Below are 24,529 nucleotides of genomic sequence, written 5' to 3'. Positions count from 1 at the left end.
GCTTTCCTTTTCATTTGATCTTTGTGTCTCTTTAGGATTAAATACTTATTAGGCTACAAATATTTATAAAAAGTATACTTGACCCAAGTACCTCTGGCCTACAACTGTATTCCTAGCTACTGATGGAGCTGAGACCTGGAGGATCACAGTGTGAAGGCAGAAAAGTCTTCAAGATTCCATCTGCAATTAACTAGCAAAAAGCCAGACTATAGGTCTAGCTCATGTGATAGAGTGCCAGCCATGAGCAAGAAAGCTGAGCAAGAGCACAAGGCCCTGAGTTAAAAGGCCTGATACTGATTTGAAAGTTTGTATTCACATATTCACCTTAAAATTGAAATTAGTATTTGATTTGATAGCATAGTATAAAGGTGTAAACTAAACACATTTTTTCTATAACTGATAACATATACATTTACAAAGAGACCAATCTTCACAGTGAATTCCTGCTTTAATAGGAATGACATCTATGTTCTCTTAATTACTTTCAGTATATAAGAGGTACATGATATGGAAGCGGTCACCTGACATCAATTTTCACTGATGTGGTATTTTTTTCAAATATTGATCAAATGCATATTTTGAGGCCTAAGTCTACTATAATCAGATAGTTTTATGGGTCACATTTGCCATTATAAACAAGTTCTTGTGAACATTTAATAAGGCACTTTAAATGCAGAGCAGTGATGTGGTCTGATAATGAGGATTTTCTTTTTAAGCTCAATAGTTGAACTTTCTGGCTAAATATCAAAAAAACGGGTGCATATATACAATTGTGTTTAAAATGAGATTGTTTCATTAAAGGCAATGATTGATTGCTGGATACCAGTGGGCATGATTGGATTTGCAATCTAATATCAAGAAAAGGGTGCTTATATACAATTGTGTTTAGAATGAAATTGTTTCTTTAAAGGCAATGATTGATTGTTGGATACCAGTGGGCATGATCGCATTTGCTTTCCCTAAAAGAAATTTGACCATTGCCACTTGCTTTGAGCGGGTTGGCAGCATTCATCAGCCTAGATGGCATGGAAAAGTTGTATCTATAATAGCCAAAGGATGGCCCAAAAGAGCAACTGATGGCCTCTGGGGCAGTGGGGTGTGATGGGAAAATGTTTCCAGGTGCAGGTGCCTGTAATCCACATAATATTTGATTGGCAGAATGAGGAGCTTGTAGATATTGCCCAGTGAAGTCTTCAGATGAATGATTTTTTGAATTGGCAAGTCCCAGAGAAGACAGCATAGGCACTTCCATCGTAAGTGGGGCTAGAGATTGAGGACTGTTGTTTGCTAGGTGTTCAGGAGAAGGTAAGACAATTGGTTGTGGTTGCCAGAAGTTGCTTGGACAAATCTTGTAGCAAAAGGGAAGGTTGATACTGTACAGGTAGGCTTCTGGACAGGCCATTCCAAGGGAGCCTGTAGGCCAGTGAAATGTAGGTGGAGAGCATGGTGGAGACAGCATGGAGTTTAAAGGAGAAGGAGTCCCTCCACTAGAGTTCACTGGAGATGAGCCACTACTTCCACCTGTGAATGAAAATTCAACCAATGAATAAAGAACTTAGTGTTTCCTGTTGAATCAAAAATCATCTCCCGCACCATCTTGGTATCATTCTTAGATTAGCTTTCCTTTTAAATTTAGTTGTTTTCCTGGAGAAAGGACATATTCATTTGTTTGACAGTGAATCGAGTATCTCTACTATTCTTTTTAGCACTGCTACTGAGAAGCACGTACTGAACCTTTAACATGAGACTATTATGGTCTTGAATCATGTTTCTCCAACAGTTTATACAAGTCCGAGTGTATGGCTCAATCAATAACGTCTTAGGAATAAAATCTAGGTTTTTAGGTTATTTTAACTTTAACATAGGCAAATGAATTGAATTAATTAATTCATTATTTTGGATTTCAGAGAGTGCTTCAGTCTAATTTTCAGTGGTACTGGCGTTTGAAATAAGGGCCTTATGCTTATTAGGCAATAGTCTTATCACTTGGGCCACACTTCTACCCCCTTTTGCTTTAGCTTTTTTTCAGATTGGATCTATTGGTTTTTTTTGTCTAGGCTAGGTTCAGACTGCAATCTACTACCTAAATCTCTGTAGTCACCATGTCCTGCTTGTTTATAGAAACAGGTTCTCATGGTTTTTGTCCAGTCTGGCCCAAAGTTCCTGTCTTCCTCTCTCTTCCCCTGAAGTATTGTGGATTCCAGATGTGAGTCACTTCATTTGGCTTTAGCTTTCATATATAAAAATTATGGAGATACTTATATGAATCACTATAACAGGACCTGAAGACAAATTTCCAAGTCAAGAAATCTCAGGATAGGAATGAAAGCATTCATATAGCTCAGCAGCTTTAAAATCAGAAATTATTATAAGGTCCCAAACTATCAAGCCTAAATCTCAGTTTTGAACACATTTAAATTCAAACCATAGGTTTTCAACTAGACTTGAAGTTGTGTTGTTTTATGGTCTCCTTTTCTTAACTATTTTATGTTTGTAGATGTATCCTAATCTATCACCAGTAGAGTGGAAACTGTATTTTTAATAAAACACTCAAAAGTTATTTTTAAAAGTGGTTGTCACTTCCTTTGAACATTACATAGTGTTGAGTATTTTAAAGCATGCGGCCTATATGGTATCAGTTAAATTGATGTTGAAATGAGTGTCAATATTGATCACATCACTATAGTCAGGCCTAGAAATGGAGAAGTACAGATTGATAGAGTTGTAGTTACATAGGATCACATAGTCCTTGCCTTTCTGCATCACAACTCTACAAATACTTCTTTTCACATAGTACATTCATTATATGACTAAATCATAATAAGACAATACTTTTCACCATATATAATGTTTTAGTAAATAAGTATACATAAATGGAGTTAAATATGTAATATAGAAATACATCAAAATACTATCATTGCTTTCTGTTTTTAATTTTAAGTTAAAAATATTTTAAAGATTAGGAAATATAACAGATAAGATTAGGCACGTGATATAGACAATGTTGTATTTTTATATGGTCTATGAGCTACCATTTTAATATTTGTTTCTTTTTATAGCACTGATCTTTGACAGAAGTTATCTTCAAGTATTATTATACTACTTCATGTATAATGTAGGAACTTTATAGTAGTGGAATAGATTTACACTTGGTTTTCCCAATTGCTATACCACATGCATTAATATGTTATTTCACATGTAATAATCTCCAAAATACCATTATTGACTTGAGTCAGATGTTCAATGGCTTTTTAAGACTTTGAAAATACTAGTAAAATATACATTTACTTGTATAAAGTAAATTAGTTCCACTCTCTAGTATTGTTTTTATCATTTACTTTTATACCCACACATAAAGAAAGATGAGAGCTTAAGTGAAAGACTTAAATATGTGCTGACATTTTCTCATTAAACATAAAACATCCATTTATATAGCTAACATATTTGTAAATCAGGATATAAATTGACCACAGGTCCTACAGATCCTAAATTTGATAACGTGAGATGTTCAAGAATTCAGATGAGATATGGAACTAAGGGTACAGAATCTACCAACAAGAAACCTAGAAACAAAACAACATGACTACAGCTCTATTTATTCCCTTTATGCCAATTCTCTTCCACTTTTGCTTTTATTTCAACAGCACAGTAAAATATCCAACTACTTGCTTGTCAGCACACTTTTTTCTGACATATACTTATCTCCTTGAGTTGTATTTGCTACAAGAATTCTGGTTGTTGTTATTGTATTGATATGCTATATGATAAAATTTGCTTACTTTGTGTGTCTACACCAAAGGTTTTAAAATCCAGAGTGAGTGAAGGCCTCCATGGGTACGTCTCCAAAAGCCCATCCAATACTCCCCTAAAAAGAGATTTAATTTTCAGTAACCCCAGAATTCAGTTCTTGAAAATGATTATTATATAAACTTGTTATATTTTATTATATTTATCTAAAAGGGTTTTTGTTTATAACTGGATTCTGAAGAAAATTCAATAAAAACTATGATTCCAGAATAACAAATAGCTTAAAAATAAAGGACAGAGCGGGAGAAAGCAAGGTTTGGGAGACAGTTCATTCATTTCCTGCCACTCATTAGTAACAAAACTTACAGAATTTAAGTCTCTGAGCCAGAAATGTACTCCAAAATAGGCTACAAAAATATTAGATATGATTTGCTTGTTAGACTACTCACCTGTTTCTTCCAGGATCTCTAAATCCTTTGGCAAAAGGATTCCTGTCTATTTTCAGCTTGGTAATCTATGGGTTCAGAAGTAAGAGAAAGGAGAGGAAGAGGGTGAAAGAGAGAGAGAGGAGAGAGGAAGGGAAGGAGAAGGAAAAAAAGGAGGAAGAGGGAGGAAAGGTAGAAGGGAGTAAAGGGAGGTGGGAGGGAAGGGTGGTGGGAGGAAGGGAGGAAGGGACAGAGAGAGATGAGAGAAAAATTAAGTCAGGACAACATCGTCATGATTGCTTATGGTTACAACAGCCATATAATGCTGTAACCTGTATTGTGGCACTTTAAACATAAACCTATATGTAAGTCAAATTTAGCATAATTTCCTCCTTTATGCCTGGTCCCTTCTGCTGTACTTTCCATTGTAACACAACAATAACATAATCTGCCATAAAATTTCACTTGATGATAATATGATAAAAGTATGATTATTGGGGCTGGGAGTTGGGCCTAGTTGTAGAGTGCTTGCCTAGCATGCACCAAGACCTGGGTTCAATTCCTCGGTACCACATACATAGAAAAAAGCCGGAAATGGTGCTGAGGCTCAAGTGGTAGAGCTCTAGCCTTGAGAAAACCCAAGGACAGTGCTCAGGCCCTGAGCTCAAGCCCAGAACTAGCAAAAGAAAAAAATTAAAAACTATGCTTATCCTCATTATTTAAAAATGTAATAAAACCAGTGTCATTTGCTTTTGCCCCCAGGTCCTTCTGGGCCACTTCCCCTAGCCTGGGGTCCCACTTACTTTACCTGTTGATTTTGGTAGGCTGTCACTGTAGTGAATTCAGTTTCTTGAAAGGAGAATATTTTAACTCCTTCATCAGGCAGGGACTGAATCTTGGATAGGTCAACCATGCTATCTTGCTCTATCACGTGCACTCGAGGCTTGTACTTATGCATAGACTGTAGTATGATCTGAGGGAGAAATGGTTAAATGCTGCCATAAAAACCTGGCCCTATAACCATTCCCCTCTCACAACCACATGCAATGTTAATAAACACACACACATAAAAAAAATGGGGCAAATCTATACCAGAGAGGCTCAGGAAACCACATCCAGGGATCTTTGTTGTGCGATTTGGCCCCCAACAGAGGCCCTCATAGCTAAAAAGTTTCCAGAGCAAGGCATCTCAGTGGCACCAGGTCACATATTGCACTCCAGATGGAGGCCCTTTGTGGCTTACAAATCTAGATGTCTATGTGATGTACAAGTGTAATAAACATCTGATCACCTGTCAATAACCGATGAGCATGCATGAATTTGGTGGGAAACTTGAATTCACAACTTCCTAATTGTTATGGCTCCTTCCTCTCTTGGGACTGGCATATGGCCAGGCTAGACAAGGCAGGACAGAGCATAGGTACTGAGAAAGCTCAAGAGCATGCACACAGGTAGGAACTGACTCCTTTGGATCTGGTTGTGGATGAGAATTTCATTTTGTATTCCTGTAGTTCATTTGTACCTCCTCACTGTTCTACTTCAAAGATTTCCATCTAGGAATTGTATGGACTAACAGGAAAGCCAAAGCCCCAATGTTGCTTGGAAAGACAGGGTTCCTGACAGCCCTGTAAAGTTTTCTTCCCACTCTCTCAAACCAGGCATTTTGGCTCAAAGTGATCTTTTTCAGACTCAAACTGCCTACAGTTATCATTCCCATATGCCAGTACTCTCAGATGCCAAAGGAAGGTTTCAGGAGCCATTTGTTGCCTATTTTGCTTACAAGTCCACAGCTAAGACAGTTAAAGAGCACATGTGCAACTGAGAAGTTTCCTTGATCTCTCTAGGGTGACCTGTGGGCTGGAGCCTCACCACCACCCTCCTGTGGGAGAAAGATTTAGCTCACTTACATGGCCTTTGTCATCCATCTCATTGTTGGTAAGTTTCACCCGATCAAAGCTGATGATCTGCCGCATCCAGGTCTCTCCTGAGCAGGGTGAGTCTGGGTGGACATAGAATCTGGGAGGGATGCATGAATGGTCTGTATTCCCAGCTACCATCCACTGAGAACTGTGATACACATACCTGAAAAGATGCAGGATATTCGTTCATTACTCTCAGCTAGCTAAAGCCAGGAACTTGAGAAATTGCTGGGTTTAAAAGTCCTAACCAAAGGTTAGCCAGCTGACCACAAAGGCAAGTAGCAGGACCCAACTTGATTTTCAAAGAGTACTCAGGAGCAGAAAACAAACAGTAAATAAGTGCATGTCATCAAACTGCAGTGAAGTGCCAGGATAAATAAAATGTCATGGGATTTGCAGGTCTGGTTTGTATTTCCTCAGAGAAACCACAATAGAAATTGATCTAACTCCTCTTACCACGCAAATATGCTAGAAAAATATGTGTGCGTTGGCTGAGAAGCATCAGGGAAGAAGTAGAAGGCTGAGAAGAGTGTCTGCTCAGCTCACTGTCACTAGTCATCCTCCCAGTTCTTTCATAAGTTAGATTTAGCATCAGAACACCCCCATACACACACACACACACACACACACACACACACACACACACACACACACACACATACGAGACACTGTTCAATGTAGTGTTAGGGTTGATTTCCCAACCATTTCCAGTCTTGAACTCCAAGTTGTGCTTAGTAGTCCGAAGCCAGTTACAACCCAAAAACAGTATGTTCCATGGTTGTAGGCCATGGCTTCAATAAGTTTTGGGGTCTGGGCTTTATCTTTCCTGTGAAAACCAGCACTGGGTGAGACAGGCTAGAGGCCCAGGTATCACACTTAACGCTGTGTGGAATGTTCACAGCTGAGTATAGACTGAGTTCTTGTGTTAAAGGAACATCATCTGGCCCCGTGCTTTCAGGGTTGCTAGCTCAGAAGTTCCTATTGAACTTTGGAAAAAAATTGTCTCCTTTAAGCCTATTCTTAAAGGACTTAAAGGCAGAACAGTAAAAGGACCCTTCTACCATCTGGTACTTGCCCACAATTTTAAGTAAAATTCAAAACAAGGGATAAATATGGGCTGATGTGCTAGTAAGGACACTTGACTAGCTTGGGACAAATCATAGCATTATTCTTGGAGCTTTCTGGGAAAGCAATGTAGCCCAGTGTGTCCCCGGGAGCCTGGGTCCACCAGGAGCCTAGGACCTTTCTCTCCCAATTTCTTCATATTGGCTTCCTTCAGCCAGCTAGAGCCCAGCCCTTCTCCATTTTACATAATTTTAGGTGGGTAAGATCAGAGGCTAAGATAGTAAAAGCACCAGTTGACCTGGCTTTCCAGGAAGAGGGGATGGAATACACCTGCTTGTCTTTCAACTTTCAAAGCCAAAGGAAATACAATCATCCCTCCCACAAAGAGCTGTCAGGTTGTAGATCTAAAAATCGAAATCCCTGTCCTCAGACTAGGGCTAATGTAATCTAGATGGAACTAGTTACCTATAGCGCTTGGAATCAACTGGTACGACATCCATGGCCACATAGTACTGCTTTCCTGGTTCCAACCCTTTCACTTTGACCCGAACAGATGGGAACATCCGCCTGTGGGAAAGGAAAAAAAAATAGAGACTAATCTGGAGAAGTCCTGAACAAATAGTGACACCACTAGCAATTTGAGACTCATAGTACCCTTCCAGTTCTATGGCAGGTTCAAGGAATGACATTTGCTATGTGAGGAAAACTTGTTAGTTATATGCTTTAGTGAGGAAATGCAGGATTTCTGAGTAGATCAGAATAACCTTATAATAAAGTCTTTGAGCATATGAAAATTTGTAAGAGAAAAAGAAGTGAAAAGACTCTGTCCTGAGTTTTCCGCAGAAAGTTTGGTGAGGCAGATTTGGGAAAGGTTGAAGTGAGAAAGGTTAAAATAAAACAAAGCAACAAACAATGACTTGCTGTCATGAAAGGATAGTTCCTCACTAAAAAAGTGGCATGGAAAAGGCAGATCTTAGAGTAGTTTGAGCTAAGGATGGTACCTAAAGAGACTATGCAAGGAACTGTCTTGAAGTAGTATCTGTAAGGTTTAAACATAAAGGTGTGGCCACAGCCTAAAACATGGAGGTGACATCTGATACCCGTTTGCCTGGGCGCTTGCAATTTCTATCATACACTAACTACATAAACAAGAACGGGAGGACTCGTAGGAGTCCAAATGTACAGGGAAAGAAACTACAGACTATTGACTATTTATGTGAAGGATATACTTAGTACCACAAATTGAGAGGCCCGTAGTTTTCTAACGTCTGTCAACGAGTGGAGGATTCGAGAAATTCACAGAGGCTCAAAATGAAGTGTAAACGTTAATAGAGATAGACAGAGTTACTAACTGCGTTGCTGTGCGCTCCTCAGGAAAAGTTTTGAGTAGAGCCAAACCTGCCAGCTTTGGTGATGATCATCTCGGTCCCGATGTCGTGGAATCGCTTCCACAACTCCGAGCCTTGAAGCTCTACTTGAATACCATCGTTTTCAACATTCCCATGTTGGTTGCTATCGCCAATGAGGGCACCACAGCTGGAGAGAGCAGTTGTGGAGGATTCTGTCTTGGGTTTCTTTTCTGCTGGACAAAGAGAGACTTGGAGCGTTTCAAAAGCTGTACTCATTCTTTCTCTTTTCCTAAGAAGCACGCTTCCTCCCATCTCTAGAAACCCTAGTGTTGGATTCCCAAGTTCCCCCCAACACCCTCTGTGCTCACTTAATACGAGGATGGGGGAGAGGGAATCAAACTATGTCCCCCTGGGGGAAAAAACAGACACAACCCTTTAAATGGATCAATCCTCAAACACCCGCCGACGGTCTGATCTGAGGCTGGATCCCCCTGCATGCTGGGGAGCGCACCCGCTTCTCAGAGGAAGGAACAGCCACCTTTTGGCTCTGCACGCTTTGTAGCGGATCTGTGAGTCTCACCGGTCCGCAAAGCCTGTGCGGACTTAAAAGGAGTCGCGATCGTCCGCGCGCCTTTCAAAAGTTCAGAAAAGTTCCTTTACAGTCAGGTGGCCAAGTTGTCCCACGGGGCCCCAAACGGGGCTGCTGAGCTGGGACGGGGGTCATCGGTGCATCGAGTCTGCCACCCTCCCACAGCGTGGCGAGCCTGGCACACAACTGTGGATCTAGCCAGTGAAGGCCACCGGCTCAGGGCACTGGGGCTGCGTGTGGATACTCACCCGGCGGCAGCTCGCTCTTGCAGGCAGCGCTGCTCCTTCTCTCCTCCTCTTCCTCTCCACCCTCTTTCTGCACAAGTTTGTGCTGCATCTCCTCTCTTGGTTCCTGAGGTTTTCTTTTGCTGGGTCTTCCCATCAGGGCCTCCACAGAGAAGGCATGTGCTCGAGAACTCAGAGCCATCCCTGGAGGGAAAAAGTGAAGTGTCTGCAGCCGAGTTGCCGCCTGAACTGAGGGAGGGAGGGAGGAGACCAGAGGGAGGAGGCAAGCGATAGGCGAAGGAAAGAAAGCAGGACAAGAAAAAAAAATCCCAAATCCGAAAAACAATTTTTGGACTGGTACTCAAGGACAAAATTCCTCGAGAAGCTTGTGTGTGGGGTGTGTGTGTGTGTGTGTGTGTGTGTGTGTGTGTGTGTGTGTGTGATTTTTATGTATACATCTATTTTTTTTCTTTAGACTAAAGGAAAGAAGAGTAAATTAAGGTCTGAATTCTTCCTGAGCCTAGCCTCCCCTTCCTTTTTCAGTCTCCTCCTTCCCAGTAGACATGTGCGGACCATCAGTCCTCAAATCCCTTGTTTCTGGGACCTGCCAGAGCGCAGAGATTGGCAAATGCAGGCCTTTTAGGGAGCAGACCTGCCGCCAATAGCGGCTCACGCCACTGGGATTGGGAGATAATGTTGCATCCGACTGACTGGATACCAGCCGGTCACAGCCTCCGGTGTTTGTTTTGGAAACTGTTGGAAGCATAAAAAGCACTGTGAGTGACACTTCAGAGTCTGACAGGGAGGAGGAGTTGGGGGTTGGTTGGAAAAGTACTCCAAGAGGCGGGAGGAAAAAGGCACACAAGGTTACTGTTTTACATTAAATTGTAAACCTCAAAAAAATGTGCAATAATTGCCCACGAGGGGCCACTTGCCCAACAAAGTGCAAATATTATTTAACCAGATCCAGAAAAAAATGGTTTGAAGTCTTTTGCTCTCTCCCAGGTGACAGCATAGAACAAATGAGAAAGGAGTGCAAGCAAGCTTTCAGAGCCAGTTTGCTGTGAAGCTGGGCTCTCCAACTAACTGGGTAGTTGTGTCAGTGTATATTATCTTTTTCTTGCTAAGTCAGTCTCAGGGAAAGTCTCAGGGAGAGTCCCAGATACCATTATCGAAGATCAGAACAAATTTGGGGGCTCATGTCTTATCTTCTTCATATTCATAGAGGTTCGTCAACAAACACAAGTCAAGGCCACTAGAAATATAACAATAGGGCCTTGGCTCCTAAGAATGTGTGCAGCTCATCATGTTATGATTTAATAATTGATTCCAGTGTCTCCTAGGATATCGTCCTCAGTCAGGTTTTGCTTTTCTTTAAAATGGATAAAGATGTTCTTTTGGTCAGAAGGAGACTTTACCATTTCCTATGAATATGTTTGCACATGCACATGTGCGATGTCAGAGTACATGTGATCCAGGCATGCACTTGCCAACAGAAATAAGAAACCAGGGGCCCCTGGACCCTTGATAACTGCATGTAAACTAATGACATTTGCACATTTCCACAAAGGATCTTCTTTTCTCCTGGGGCTTGAACTCAGGGCCTAGATGCTGTACTTACTTATTCTTGCTGAAAGCTCCAGCGCTACCATTTGGGCCATACAGGCACTTCTATCTTTTTGTGGTTAGTTGGATATAAGTGTCTCAAAGAGAAATTTCTTTTTTCCCCACATTTACAACCAATCCAACTCCATTTAAAATAATAAAACATATCTTACAGTATCTCAATATTACAATTACAAAATAAAAGTCTTTTGTAACTGTTTCATTTAAGCTATTTAGTTGCAAATATACTCTGCCTAGATTTTCCATGTAATGGTAGTTACAGTGGTGATGGGATATTAAGCCAAAGACATCTTAAAGTAATTGGAATGTCTCTAAGTCTTTTATGATCTCAGCTATGATTGCAAAGGTTTTAGTCACAGGTTGAATGTCACAGAAAAGAATAGTAGAAAGACACTCTCTATTGGGCCGGGAGTTTGGCCTAGGGGTAGAGTGCTTGCCTAGCATGCACAAAGACCCAGGTTCAATTCCTCGGTACCCACATACATAGAAAAAAACCAGAAGTGGGGCTGAGGCTCAAATGGTAGAGCTCTAGCCTTGAGAAAGTCCAAGGACGGAGTTCAGTCTGTGAGCTCAAGCCCAGGACTGGCCAAAAAAAAAAAAAGACACTATCTTGGACATGTAGAGTGAAGCTCACAGGACAAGGCCAATTCCAGTGTGTAATGCACTTGGCTTTGGAAAGTAGCCATTTCTGGATGGGACCTTACTGCACTTCATAGGTATTTCTTACTTCAGGCAATAAAGCAGAAGTAGGGAGTATTTGTCTATTCACTTTTTCTTATTTTCTGGGTCATGGGGCTAGAACTCAGACTGAGCACTGTCCTTTAGCTCTTCAGCTCAAGTACAACCACCTAACCCTGGGCCTGGGCATTGTCCCTGAGCTCTTCAGCCAAAGGCTACCACCCTACACCTTGAGCCACAGTACCACTTCCAGTTTTCTGGTGGTTAATTGGAGATAAGGGTCTCAGGTTTTTTTGTGCCTTGGCTGGCTTTGAACCTTGATCCTCAGATCTCAGCCTCCTGAGTAGCTAGGATTACAGGGTTGAGCCACTGAGCCTGGCTCTATTCACTTCTATTCAGAAGATATATTTTGCCTTTGTATGTTCTTACCCAAAAGACACAATTCAGAATCATAAAAGTCTAGTTCATTAACTTTAGATTGCTAAGTAGCATGTAGTATTTGATTACCTTTTTCAGTTTGGAATTTTTCTTGTTTTTAAACACTAGCTCCTTTTACTGCTCTAAGGCAGGACATTACCCTATGTAGGAAGGGAAAACTTGGCTTACTCTGGTCCTTTAAAGAACAAATGTTTATAAAATTCAGGTTAGTACATATTTGTTTTAGTACATTCTGTTACATAATGTGGGTTTCTGAAATCATGGAAATAACATATATCAGGATACATTCCCTTCTTACAAAATGTGTCTTCTTTAATACTTACTCCATGTATGTAATTTACTCACCCAGAATTGCATTTATTTGTGTAAATTAAACTTTGCTCATTCCAATATATCAGAAATAACTGTAGCTCTGCTCTCACTCAAATATGCTTGTGTAAGTTGCAACTAACTCCAGATAACTTGTATTAAGAGGAAACAGTCCAGTATCTCAGAACCAGTTTGGAGATCTGTTCAGCTGCTCAAGTACTAGACTGTGAGCCTCCCCCACCCTTGGGGAAAGAAAGATCTGAGGAACACATGCTGATGCCAGTAATTACTTCTCTACATCTGCAAACCTCTTCTAAGCAGTTTATGTTTCCAAAAAACATGCTTAAACTTTTATGATAGATTCTCTGACAATGGAATGACAATACAGCACAGGGAGACAAACTCTGCGACTCACAGACACTCACATACCAATAGTATTTTTAGCTTTGTACCCAGTGGCTCACACCTCTAATCCTAGGTAGGTGACTGAGGATCACAGTTTGGAGACATCACTGATAGGAAAGTCTGTGAGACACTTGATTTACAATTAACCACCAAGAAGCCAGAAGTAAAGGTGTGGCTCGAGAGGTAGAACTCCATCTTTTGGCAAAAAAAAAGCTAAGGTATGGCTCCAGACACTGAGTTCAACCCCCAGGATGGCACTAACAAACAAAAGAATAGTACCTTTAAAAAGTATTTGACAAGGCTGAGTTTGGCCTAGTGGAAGACTGCTTGCCTAGCATACGCAAAGAGCAGGGTTGGATTCCTCAATATCACATACATAGAAAAAAAAATCAGAAGTGATGCTGTGGCTCCAATTGTACAGCCCTAGCCTTCAGAAAGCCAAAGGACAGTGCTCAGGCCCTGAGTTCAAGCCCCAGAACTGACAAAAGAAATTGACATTAGAAAAAAATTACAATAAAATATTGGTTTCTATTGGGAATACAGTAGGAGTTATTTACTTGAAGAAAAAAGGTATGGTAAATACACCTAAAAATCTATTCAATATCAAGAGGGATAAACAAGAGTCTTGAAAGGCAGATGTTTCATTAGAGATAATCTTGAACATGATACTTGAACTTGTAGAACTATGGAAAGCAATTTTATGTCTAAAAAAGCCTCAATATATTACCAATCATATCCCTATATTAACACGTGTACATAACAGTATGCATGAAAATATTGCTTCTTATAAAGTGTGTATGCATAGAAATTGATATTCTGTATTAAGCCAGAATATCTGAAAATGTTCTGTTTCTGAAAAATTTATCATGCTACAGGAAATGTTTCAGGGCCTCACTAGGTTTCTATGTATATAACCTGGATTGTTTGAAGAAAAATGTTATTTTTAAAGAGACCCAAGTCTTTTTGGAATAAAAACAAATGTACTCTCTAATATTTACTAAAGGGTTGACAGGCAAAATGAGATTCTCCATCCTACTTTCAGTTTGGAATATAATGAATGACCAATTAATGTTTCAAATATGTAGAGTCTATATGTGTGCATATACATGCGTTTATCAGGTAAATAAAATGCAATAAAATAAAAACATTGCGACTGATTGGATATCCAATGCTACTTTGCAAGCAGCACAGGTGACTTCATGATAGAGATTGTTGCCTCAATTCTTAGTTTTGCTCTTCTTGACTTTTACTCCCAAAGATAAGATATTTTGCCATAGTTCCAAGATTGTAGCTTGTGCATCTGCTGTAAGTTGTTCATTACATTTTTTTTTGCTATGACTTGGGAAAGGCCTCTCTTGAGTGAGCACTGAGGTAAGTACAGTCAAGAAATGCAGAAAGCCAGCTGCCTCTGTGTATCATTTGAGTATCTGATTTTGTTAAGTTCCATAAAGAAATACATTGTCCTTGCTTAAGTGAATCCCAGCTTGATTTTTTTTAACTTGTGGACAAAAGAGCCCTGACAAAATACACTTATGCTGATAAAAAAAAAAAGAAAAATGGAACATCACTTTGATCTCCAGTTCTCTTCGCTTTTTTCACTCTCTTTCCAGTACATCTGGTTCTTTTAATAGGGAAATTATAACCTAGGGACTCTTTCAGAATTGTAAACCCCGCAAAGAAAGGTGAATATGTAAATGTAGAGTATGAATTCCTACAAGACCTCCTAGGATGATAGTAAATAGGGCTAAGATCCAAGCAGTTAGGGAAACTTTGGGTTGAAACTGATCTGGTTCAAATTCTCACTCATACTATTTCCTGAAGCTTATTTTTTTTTTGGGCAGTAAGTCACTGTCTTTTAAACTTCTACCTCTAATACATCCACCATAGGGCATGTTTCTATAAGTGGTTATATGTATCTGAGGATCTAGTAAAATAATTTATGCGAACCCCTTGGCATAATGCCTGGAACATAATAAGCACTCATAACTATTTTCAACATTAAAGAGATAGTGGAAGTTAACGTCAAGAATGTGCTAATCTTTGTATCGCTCCCCAGCTAAGAAATCTGTGAGGCCACATATAAGGAGAAGAAATTTGGACCAATGTTGGAGCTTTCAACCTTTGGATGAATTATAAAATGGATTCAAAAGGGCAGGTGTCTTTGGGGAAGTCATTCTTTCTTGAATATATTTGAGAACTATTTTATTAATTAAAACTAATAAATTAGACCAAAAGGTTATATTTGTGTTTTTAAGTCCTTGGGAAACATGTCTGATATAATGCAGAATTTGATTTCCTGAATGATTCTTTAGAACAATATATTTTGATATTTTACCAATGCAGTACAAGTATACGTTCTTCTTGCATGATTAACTAATCATGTTAATAAAAAGCCGCTTACACATATCTGTGTTGTCACTCCAGAGATTTAAGGAAACTGGCCTAATTAATATTAAATAGATTCTCACAGTGTGTTCTTCTATTTCTGGTGAGCTATATTCAATGTGCTCTTACAAGAAATGCTGTGCTTTCATGCATACAGTAATTGGGTTATGCTTGCAGAGATTTGTAGTTCTTGTTCCTAGGTGGAGTAGAAGAAAGAGTTGAGAGACAAATTCTTATCTTTGTTCATTGTGTTCTTCTCATGGGGAGGAAAAGATGCTTATGCTTGCCAAAACATTTGTTGCAAACAAACAAGTACTCTATATTTTATTATGTCCTCATACTTCTAGTCAATGGTAAACTCTTCCTTTTGATAGTAATTGCAATGGGAGGCTTCTGTTTTTATGTTTTAAAAACATATTTTTCATTCTCACTAAATTTATCAAAGACATATTAATAGTTCCCAGTTTTTCCAATCAATTCCTAAGGTTAGTAGGCATTTTTTAAATATTCAAATTTAGAAGGTTCTTCTCATCATGAGGAGGGTAATTATATCCTTGGATAATTTGGAGCATTTAAATTAATAGCAGAAAAAGAAACAATAAAAAGAGTAAGTGTGGAGATGTCCTACCTATAGTAACCTAAGTAATTGCAATGAAAGATATTTGATGGTCACCTTTCATCACTCTGTCACAGTGTAAGTAATCAAAATTTGTAAATATATGTCTAAGATTTACTTTAATAGCACACACAAACACATCACAAAATGCCTATTGAGAAAACTTTCTTCTAGTCAAACCCTATATTAAGATATCAAAGAGACTCTAGCCACAACATGTGATGGCTGTTACATAGGAGAAAAATGAGAGGATGGATGTGTAGGTCAGTGGAAATAACTGAAGTTTTTCATTTGTGAAAATGGAAAATATTGACTGGATTTCAGTTTAAACTGATGTCAAAGTACATGTCCTTGTAGTAAAAATAAGTCAGAACTACAGTTTGACAACACAAATCAAATCTGAACACTGTAAAAGAAAGGCCATCACTTTCAGAGAAAATGCTTTGTGAGCATCTTTTCTCTATGACGGTTCTCCTTGGAATGGGTTTAAATTCAGTCTTGAAGGATATTTTTTTAGTGACAGTGAGTTATCTAACATATATCTCTGCATTTATATAAACTGGAGCTATTGTCACAGTCTTGAGAGGAACAGGTCAGTTCCAAGAACACTCAATGAATTTCTTCAAGTCTCCCAAGCAGCAAACCAGCCTCAGTGAGGCTTCTATGGAAAACCATAATCAATGAGTTGGTGCTTGTTACTTTCATCCCTGAATGTGGTTTTCTTTTTGGTGCATTTCCCTTTATTTCCTTCTTTGTCTCTCTGTTACCTGAAAATTTTCATATATATATATGTCCCTCAATTTTTGTGTTTCCCTATTTATTATTCTTTCTTCCTGTCTTTTTCAGTTTTGGTTCTTTTTCCCTCTTCTGGTATCTCTCTTTCATTTCCCCTTGCTCCTCCAGTAACATGCAGCAAAATTTTCTTGCAGAGCAGTGAGATTTGAAAAAACTACACTACCACCCTCCCCCCCTCCCCCTTCCCCCCAAAAAAGACAGCCTCCTTCATATTCCCTTCACTGCCAGGTGCTTTCTGGTGGATGCAGTGCATGTATCACCATTACATGCACTTGAACTCAAGTTCTGGTGAGAAAAAGCAGAAATCAAAGGTAGTTTTTTGCCCCATTCTGCTGCCCCTTCTGAAGCACAAGAGAGCTCAGAAAAATCCTTCTATTTCAAAAAACAAAACAAAACAAAAAAAACTAGCTTTGATTTGTTTGAGAAAAAGCTTGGGCCAGTGGCAGCTCTGAGTATTAGACATTCAGCTAAGCAGTTTCCATGACAGTCAATGTTCTCACCTTCCAGGAAGCCAAATGTCTTTTGCCCTCACTCCCTGGATCTGTACATGTATTGTGCATAGTTCCTTAGGCTTGAGGACTTCCCAGAGGGCAGCTTCTCAGCTTTGGCGAGGAATCATTGCTGGTTATTTGGGACAGGCCATGTGTAAACTTCACTTAGTTTGCGGAGTACTAATATAACACTTCTGGGTCCCAAACAAGTAGCGATTTTAAGATCTCTCCCAAAGTTCACCGATAAATGAAGATGACACCAATAATTAATTTCAACTTCAGCCGGACCACCCCATTCTTACGGACTTGCTTGGTGATAGCTAACAGTATTGACAGAAGCTGCTAAGCACCATTACTGTGGAGGCAACCGAAGAAAATCCACACTCTGGCCAGTAATGCAGGGGTTTTTACCTGGGAGAAAATAAGCAGCCAACGTGGGTTTCTTTGTCAAGAGGGCAGCCCAGCCCGGCCCAGTTGCGGGAATGCCGCGTCTCAAGTTGTGCTCTTCAACTCCTTAAACGATTGCCTCCTCACCTTCTTCAGACTTCACAGGACACTGTCAGCCTTGAGCCAGGAAGCGAAGCAAGAGAGAACGTCACGTTCTGGCCAGCTAAGCAGAAACCTCACTTGCTGCTCCTGGGTTGGACCCCCGCCCACGCTTGCTCCCACGCAGATTTACTTTGACAAAAGGCCAGCCTTAATCACATAATGGCAGTCTCCAGAGTCTCGAGGTTGGGAACCCCCAAATCTTTTTTTTTCAGCTTCCTGCAGGAAACTAGTCTGGTTGGGCCCTGCTCCTGGGGGGGAGGGGGGAAGGAGGTGTAGAGAAAGGAGGAGGAATGGGAATGTCTAGGAACCAGGAGTGGATGGACCTTAAAATGTAATGGACCCATTTCCATCCCAAATGAGAGCACTTGCAGTCTTAAATAAATTACAACTCACTAGCTCTGTCCGTGGGATCCATCTGCAGATTTGCTCTGCTTTCTGGGCTCATTAAGCTACCAACTCTGGCTCAGCAATCCAAGCCGGTTCAGTGCCCTGGGAAGCACAGAAATTCTCAGCGTTCCGTCCTCGTTCCAGTCCTCATTGCGAGCATAAACAAAATTTACATTTCCCAAAGGAATAAATGCAAATACATGTAACCATAAATATATAGTATATATGCAAATGTAAAGCATAACAATCCTAGAAACTTATTGGCTGACAGATTTTCCTAATGCAGAATAGAATGCTTTTGATTTTTTTTACTTGTTGCAATATTTTTCCAGAGCAGCACAGACAGAATTGAAAAGGGTTTGAGCCATGAAACCCACAGATATTTAGAAAACTAACACTCATTTTATCTTTCAGTGGAGAGGATCGCTTGAGGACACTTTTTTTTTCTGATCTGGATCGATGCAGTTTAATTGGACTAAAACTTGAAGAAGAAGAAAAAAAGCTTCAATTGAGGGAAGCACCTTACATTTCAAGGATTACTGGAAATCCTGGCATTTAGCTTGCCGACAGGAGTTGCGGGTCAACGTAAAGAACCAGAGGCCTTTTGAAGGAAACCTCGGAATCAGGTAGGGAGTTGTGGGCAGACCTGGAATCAGCTAGCAACGAGAACCATTAGAAGTTGCTTTACTTAATTTGGGCGCTGAATTGTGAGATGCAGGAGGGTTCAATAAATACGCATTCCGGAGTTCTTGATGTTTTGCAATTCACATTCACCCTAGTGTAAGCTAAGGCATTTTTTTCCCTCTTGGCCATGTCCTGTCGATATTGAGATGGTAATACTCTTCTTAATTTTCTGCGAAAATAATTTCTCTTTACTCAAAGACATAAAAGAAGGATTTTTGTTCTTCCTTTATGGCTTTCCCTTATATTTTACATTTTATTTCTCTTTACGTCACTATTAACAGGTTCCAGCCGTTTTTTTAAAAAAATAAAACAGATCTCAGAAGCAAGGTTTTCCAAGTTACACCACCTATGAAGATTGTGTATGTGTGTGGGGGAGAGGGGGGAATTTCCAAATAAGAGCAGCATGCAACGGCCATCTATAAGACTGACATCCAGTCTGAGACAAGACAAATTTGTTTCTGGTCCTCGTTTCATGTCGGGAAATGTGTTTCCTGTCCTAATTGGAGCTATTCACTTTTGGTGAGATTTAAAAATGGCTCAGCTGAGTGGAGTTGATGTTTGGTTAACCATGAGGGAAATGGCTCTTAATCAGGCAGGCAATTACCATCCAAATCTGATCATTTCCAAGCCAAATAAAGAAATTTGGAACCCCCGCTCTTTTTTTTCTTCTGCAGCAATGTGGTAAGGAAATTGTGAATGAAAGAGTTTTTCGTGTAGAAGGGAGAAGGACAAGGGAGAAATGCGCTCTTAAGCCAGGATTCCCATCACAATGCAGTCTCCAAGCGCGTGGCAAGAGGGAGGGCAGAATAGCCAGCTAGACCCACAGGTTGCGAAGTTGTCGCCCTCTGGAACATCTGTGTGGGTACCCCGCCAACAATTCCCTCGAAGCAACTCCGGAGACCTGCGTTCCGCTCCCTCCCTGCACTCCCAACTGTAGGTTTCCTAGAACTACCTTTCAAGTACCTGGCTGCCTTGCTTCTGGTCTTTGGGAAGATGTCTTCTGAGAAAACAGATTCTAATTCTAACATCCCACAGAATCATGTTGTTACGGGTGTGTGGCGGGGAGAGGTTGGACGAGGGGAAAGGAGTTTGTCAGAAAGCTGCCTTAGTAAATCTCTAGGTATTACTTATGTACCAGCCAACTAGGCTCCCCAGTTCCCCAATCTTTTTCTCTTGACCTCAACAGGTGTGAGAGTCTTGGGGGAAACAGTTCCAGAGAACTTCAGCTGACAGTTCAGGTAACACGAATAGTTCAATAATTCTGGGAAGGCACCATTTTTCCCTGCGTAGGGGCGAGAAAATCAGTGGCATTTGTTTTCAAATCTTCTTAAATTATTAACCCTTTATATGCCTTATTAATCTTACAGCTGCAACAACAAACGACGGAAGTAATTTCATTCTCCCATTATCTACATGAAATGACACTCAGAAAGGTTACATTCAGGAGGGATCCAGTTCCAAATTTCCAAAGTGACAGTGACGCTCTAGTCCTATTGAATCCAGTAGGGATTCTATAAGGAGATGCTGTACGGTCTACCAGTATTCTAAGTGCCTGATCTGGCTTTAGGTCGGTGCTGCCATTCGGGTGATTCAGGGAGAGTGGGGGTGGTTACAATTCAGAGTCAGACCCAACTGTGACAGTCTGCAGGAAGCATCCTGTTTTGCTTGCTCCCCTGGTCTTTGCCTTTTTGATGCTAACCGCTGGAGCAAACCCACCCACTGCTTCTATGTGTCCTGGAAGCAGAAGCTTTCTGCACACTACAGAGAACCTCCCTAACCCAAGGACCTTTGGCACTGAAAAGCATGAATCTTGACTTAATAAATCAAGTCTCAATTGGCTGCTCTGCCATCCAAAACGGGCTGTGAAGAAATTTGAAGCAAGGCTGTGGCCACTCATTAGGGACCCCCAAAGTCCCATTCTGCAATAGTTAGAGCTCTGTCTGGGACAAGCAGGGCCTTTTATATTTTCAAAAGCCAAAGCACCCAGAAGTTTTCCTGAGTGCATGCTTACTTCATCCGACTTACACTTTGGCTTGTCAAAACTTTCCTTGATCTTAGAATGATCACCATCCATGGTATCATCATCAAATGATTAAGAATTTGAAGAGGGACAGGGAGGACGAATGTGGATAAAGTATTTAATATATAAGTGTAAAATCAAACAAGGCAGCTTGATAAGACTGGTTTGGAAAGGGGGGAGAAAATATTGTGTTTGTATTTGACTTGGTGAAAAGTCAAGAGTTTTTCAGATGTTTCTTCCCCTTGCTAGAATGTAAAAGTATGCACCTTGTTCTTTAAAGGACAGTTATTTTTCATCACTCACAAGTTTAGACTCCTCATAGGACCATGATACATATAGTAATCAATGTGAAGTTTTTATTTTATTTTATTTTCAAGTAGATGTCCTTCTTTCCTTCCTCCCTTCTTCCCTCCTTCCATTCCCTTCTTTTTGCTTCCTTTCTCTTGCCTTTTCCCTTCCTTTCCCTTTTCCCTTCCCTTCCTTCCCATTCCTTCCTTTCTCTTCCTTTCCCTTTCCTTGTCCCTTCCTTTCCCTTTTCCCTTGCCTTACTTTCCCTTCCCTTTTTCTTCCTATTTTCCTTCCATCCATCTTCCTTTTTTATGGTACTGGAACTTGAACTCAGGTCCTGGACACTGTCCCTGAACTTTCTTGCTCAAGGCTAGTGCTCTAACACTTGATCCACAGCTCCACTTCTGATTTCTGGTGATTAACTGAAGATTAGAGTGTCAGGATTTTCCTGCCTAGGCTGGCTTGGAACTGCAGTCTTCAGACCTCAGCCTCCACTTAGGAGCTATGATTACAAGTATCAGCCATAGATGCAGAGCTTTAATTCTATTTTTTTTACTTGGTACAGTTGCTTAATTTTGTCCAGTTGGGCCAATTATCTCTATTTGCAACCATACAAATAGCCAATTCCAGGTAAAATCTACACATCAGCAACTAGAGAGCCCTTGAGATGAATGAAAAATACTGTAATGTTTTGTTTTATTATATTTGTGCTTATATTAAAATGTATAGCAAGGCTATTTTAAAGAGATATTTAAGTATTTGCTAAAATTCCTTTGAAATTGAATGCAATCATGAGACTTTTTTTAATGTAGCAAACTTTAAACATCCACCACTTTGAGGAAACACAATATACCTTCCCACTCAAGATCCTGAATGACATTGCCAACTGCTTAACAGCCATGTCAATGTGATGTTGAAACGATTGCATTCTAATATATAAGATTTCTAGGGTACATGTTGTATGTAATATTATCTTTCTAAAGTGAGATTTCTAAAAATTTAAATATTCTCATTTATTTTCAACACAGTTATTTCTCTTATCTGAGAGGAATCAAACTATTGAGCTGACCCGATTAAACTATAGTTTAATAACATTGAAACTTTATCATTTGTATATTCTTAAGCAATATGCCCCAAATAAAATTTTCATTAAAATCATTTAATTGCATAGGTGTATATTTTACATTTGTGAAGTTTATTTTTGATACTTAAAAGATGTTATGCTTGAAGCAAACATGAATGGAAAAATGATTGTTCTCCTTCTTAGGGTCATTAAAAGTGAAGCAGATTAAACAGCACTTCTAATTGTTGTAGAGAATTTGCTCATAAAGACATTTGGAGCAAAATGGCCTTACAAAAAAAGAAGGGGTAGGGGTGGGGAATTTTTACTCTGGTAAAGAAACTTTCACTTTAGCTAATTGGAAAACTTACGGGGATTCCAAATTTTTGAAAACAAAACAGTCGTAAATGTTCAAAAGTTAGCCATACTTACTATAATGTTTGTAGTTATCTCTGAGGAAATTGTTAAAAAGATTTCCTTAATTAGCAGAGAAGCTTGCTGGGCATGTTGAATATAATATTATTAAATAATATTGCTGTAATCTTTCTTTTGGGTTTCTTCCTCTAATTCTTAATTTTTTGCTATTTGGTAAAGTTGTTTGATTTCATTATTATCTCTTTACTTTATATTTGTATTTGTGTTAATCAAGAAAATATATTGAATATGACACTTTTATTATATAATACCAATCCCAATATCATTCTTTAGTTATAGTTTATAAATTAGAATTTCCTTCCCTAAAGTTATAAGTAAAGCATGTGTAAAAATACTAATGTCACCATTATGACATTAAATTTATTTAATATTGAAAAGAACTGTAGAATTTTTTACATTTAATTCATAAATTCATTTTTATTGGTTCTGATAAAAGCCAGCTGAGATATCTTTATTTCTAATCAGATGGCATATGATTTTTAAAGGATATCAAATAATATTTTATTTCTTTATTACAACACATTATAAAAACGTAGACAAAGGTCAACCACATCATTTTAATTTTTTATGGTGGAAAATGAAAAGACCTTCAAAAGAGGCAATTGGTAAGGTAACCATATAATCAAGAATATTTTTGAAGTAGATGTGGGTTTATATGGCATGTTGAAGAACATTTTATGTTGAATGTGGAATTGCTTATGCAAGTTGGCTCAGATCTTCATTATATTTTTGTAATCTTTCTTTCTAAGTTTCAAGAAATTATTTTTATGCTACGTCATTTCCCTGATCACTAAGCAAAAGACATAAAACTCAAGGTTAATTTAGTTTACTTCAAACTTCTCTATCTTCCCTTAAAGCAAACATCTTATTTTTGTACCTTTATAACAAAATTTAAAGGCACATTAATTTTTCAAAAGCACAAATGTTAACCCAAAAGTAGATAGTAGTGGGGCTAAAGCCATCTGGTATATAATGGAATTTTACTCTTGCAGTAACAAAAACTATTGTTTATCTGTCAGGTAATAATTTAGTTTCACCAATCACCTATCTTTAATTTAGTAATGGATATTGTTATCCTTTATGTTTTGTTGTCCTAAAAGGTATAGCTTTTTGCATTGATGCAGATATAAATTTGATGCTAACATAATGCCTAAGTTAAAATATACTGCCATTAGGGCATTCTATATTCAAATTTATATATAAGGAAAAGCACAAAATTTATAAACCTTTAATTTTTTTTGGCCAGTCCTGGGCTTGAGCTCAGGGCCTGAGCACTGTCCTGGGACTTTCTCAAGGCTAGAGCTCTACCACTTGAGCCTCAGCACCACTTCTGGCTTTTTTCTATGTATGTGGTACCGAGGAATCGAACCCCGGTCTTCATGCATGCTAGGCAAGCACTTTAACCACTAGGCCAAACTCCCGGCCCTAAACCTTTAATTTTCACTCTAGTGAATCACTAAAGTTTTATACTTTGCTATAGGAAAGGGCAATGGTTTTCCTTAGATGGTCCTTCAATGGTAAAGTATACGATGGATATTAAAACATACTAGTCAAGAAAACTAGCTAAAGGTAAGAAATCAATCTCGATATACGTGATAAAAAATTGGATATACTTGATAAGTTTAAGCATAACATTCACCTTGTCACAGTCTTAGTTTCCCCATTTATAAATGATGGAAAAGACTTCTCCCTATCTCATAGATTTACTGATTTACTGCGGGAATGACATAATATGAGCCGCCGCCTAGGTAGGCTTTATGGAATGTTCATGAACAACCACCTTCATAATAGTTCAGATTGTTCCTGCCCTAGATGGAAACCAAAGTGAAATTTTTAACTTTTGATATATCTGCACTTTGATTAGAAATTATGAGATTGGAAATTTATGAGATAAACAGTTTAATCATCACAAAGATTATTTATACTAACTTTTTATAACTCTACTCATTTCCTTTCTTTTCTATCCCCATAAATGGAATATATAGTTATAGGTTAGATTTTTTTTCTCTCTGTGTAACGCTATTGAAAATTTGCTTTTTAGAAAA

At 39.1% G+C, this 24,529-nt stretch overlaps 1 protein-coding gene across 2 annotated transcripts; it reads right to left on the bottom strand.

Annotated features, from left to right (window-relative positions):
• Positions 1-729: 729 nt before the first annotated feature.
• Positions 730-17,618, bottom strand: Tbx22 (T-box transcription factor 22). 2 transcript variants are annotated; one of them, XM_090327246.1, is made up of 9 exons: positions 17,473-17,618; positions 9,343-9,522; positions 8,555-8,738; positions 7,622-7,723; positions 6,080-6,254; positions 4,981-5,145; positions 4,197-4,261; positions 3,780-3,865; positions 730-1,521 (listed from the first exon to the last, which is right to left on the bottom strand). In XM_090327246.1, the coding sequence occupies exons 2-9, from the start codon at positions 9,518-9,520 to the stop codon at positions 905-907; spliced, it is 1,572 nt and encodes a 523-aa protein (XP_090183372.1). In that variant the 5' UTR covers positions 9,521-9,522; positions 17,473-17,618; the 3' UTR covers positions 730-904. The 2 variants fall into 2 exon arrangements, with proteins under 2 accessions (XP_090183372.1, XP_090183373.1); XM_090327247.1 differs by having other exon boundaries at positions 8,555-8,735.
• Between the last annotated feature and the right edge of the window lie 6,911 nt (positions 17,619-24,529).

This window comes from Megascapheus bottae, chromosome X (genome assembly GCF_031878675.1).
Source record: "Megascapheus bottae isolate mThoBot1 chromosome X, mThoBot2.hap1, whole genome shotgun sequence".
NCBI lineage: Eukaryota > Metazoa > Chordata > Mammalia > Rodentia > Geomyidae > Megascapheus > Megascapheus bottae.
Note: the sequence above shows the minus strand (reverse complement) of the source record. Positions and strands in the feature narration are given on the sequence as shown.

Bases quoted from the DNA above. Each gene is read 5' to 3' on its own strand.
- Tbx22 (XM_090327246.1), bottom strand. From the start codon at position 9,520: ATGGCTCTGAGTTCTCGAGCACATGCCTTCTCTGTGGAGGCCCTGATG. The intron at 6,255-7,621 runs GTAACTAGTTCC...GCATCTTTTCAG, and splicing joins GTTGATTCCAAGCGCTATAG to GTATGTGTATCACAGTTCTC. The intron at 5,146-6,079 runs GTAAGTGAGCTA...TTTCTCCCTCAG, and splicing joins AGATGGATGACAAAGGCCAT to ATCATACTACAGTCTATGCA.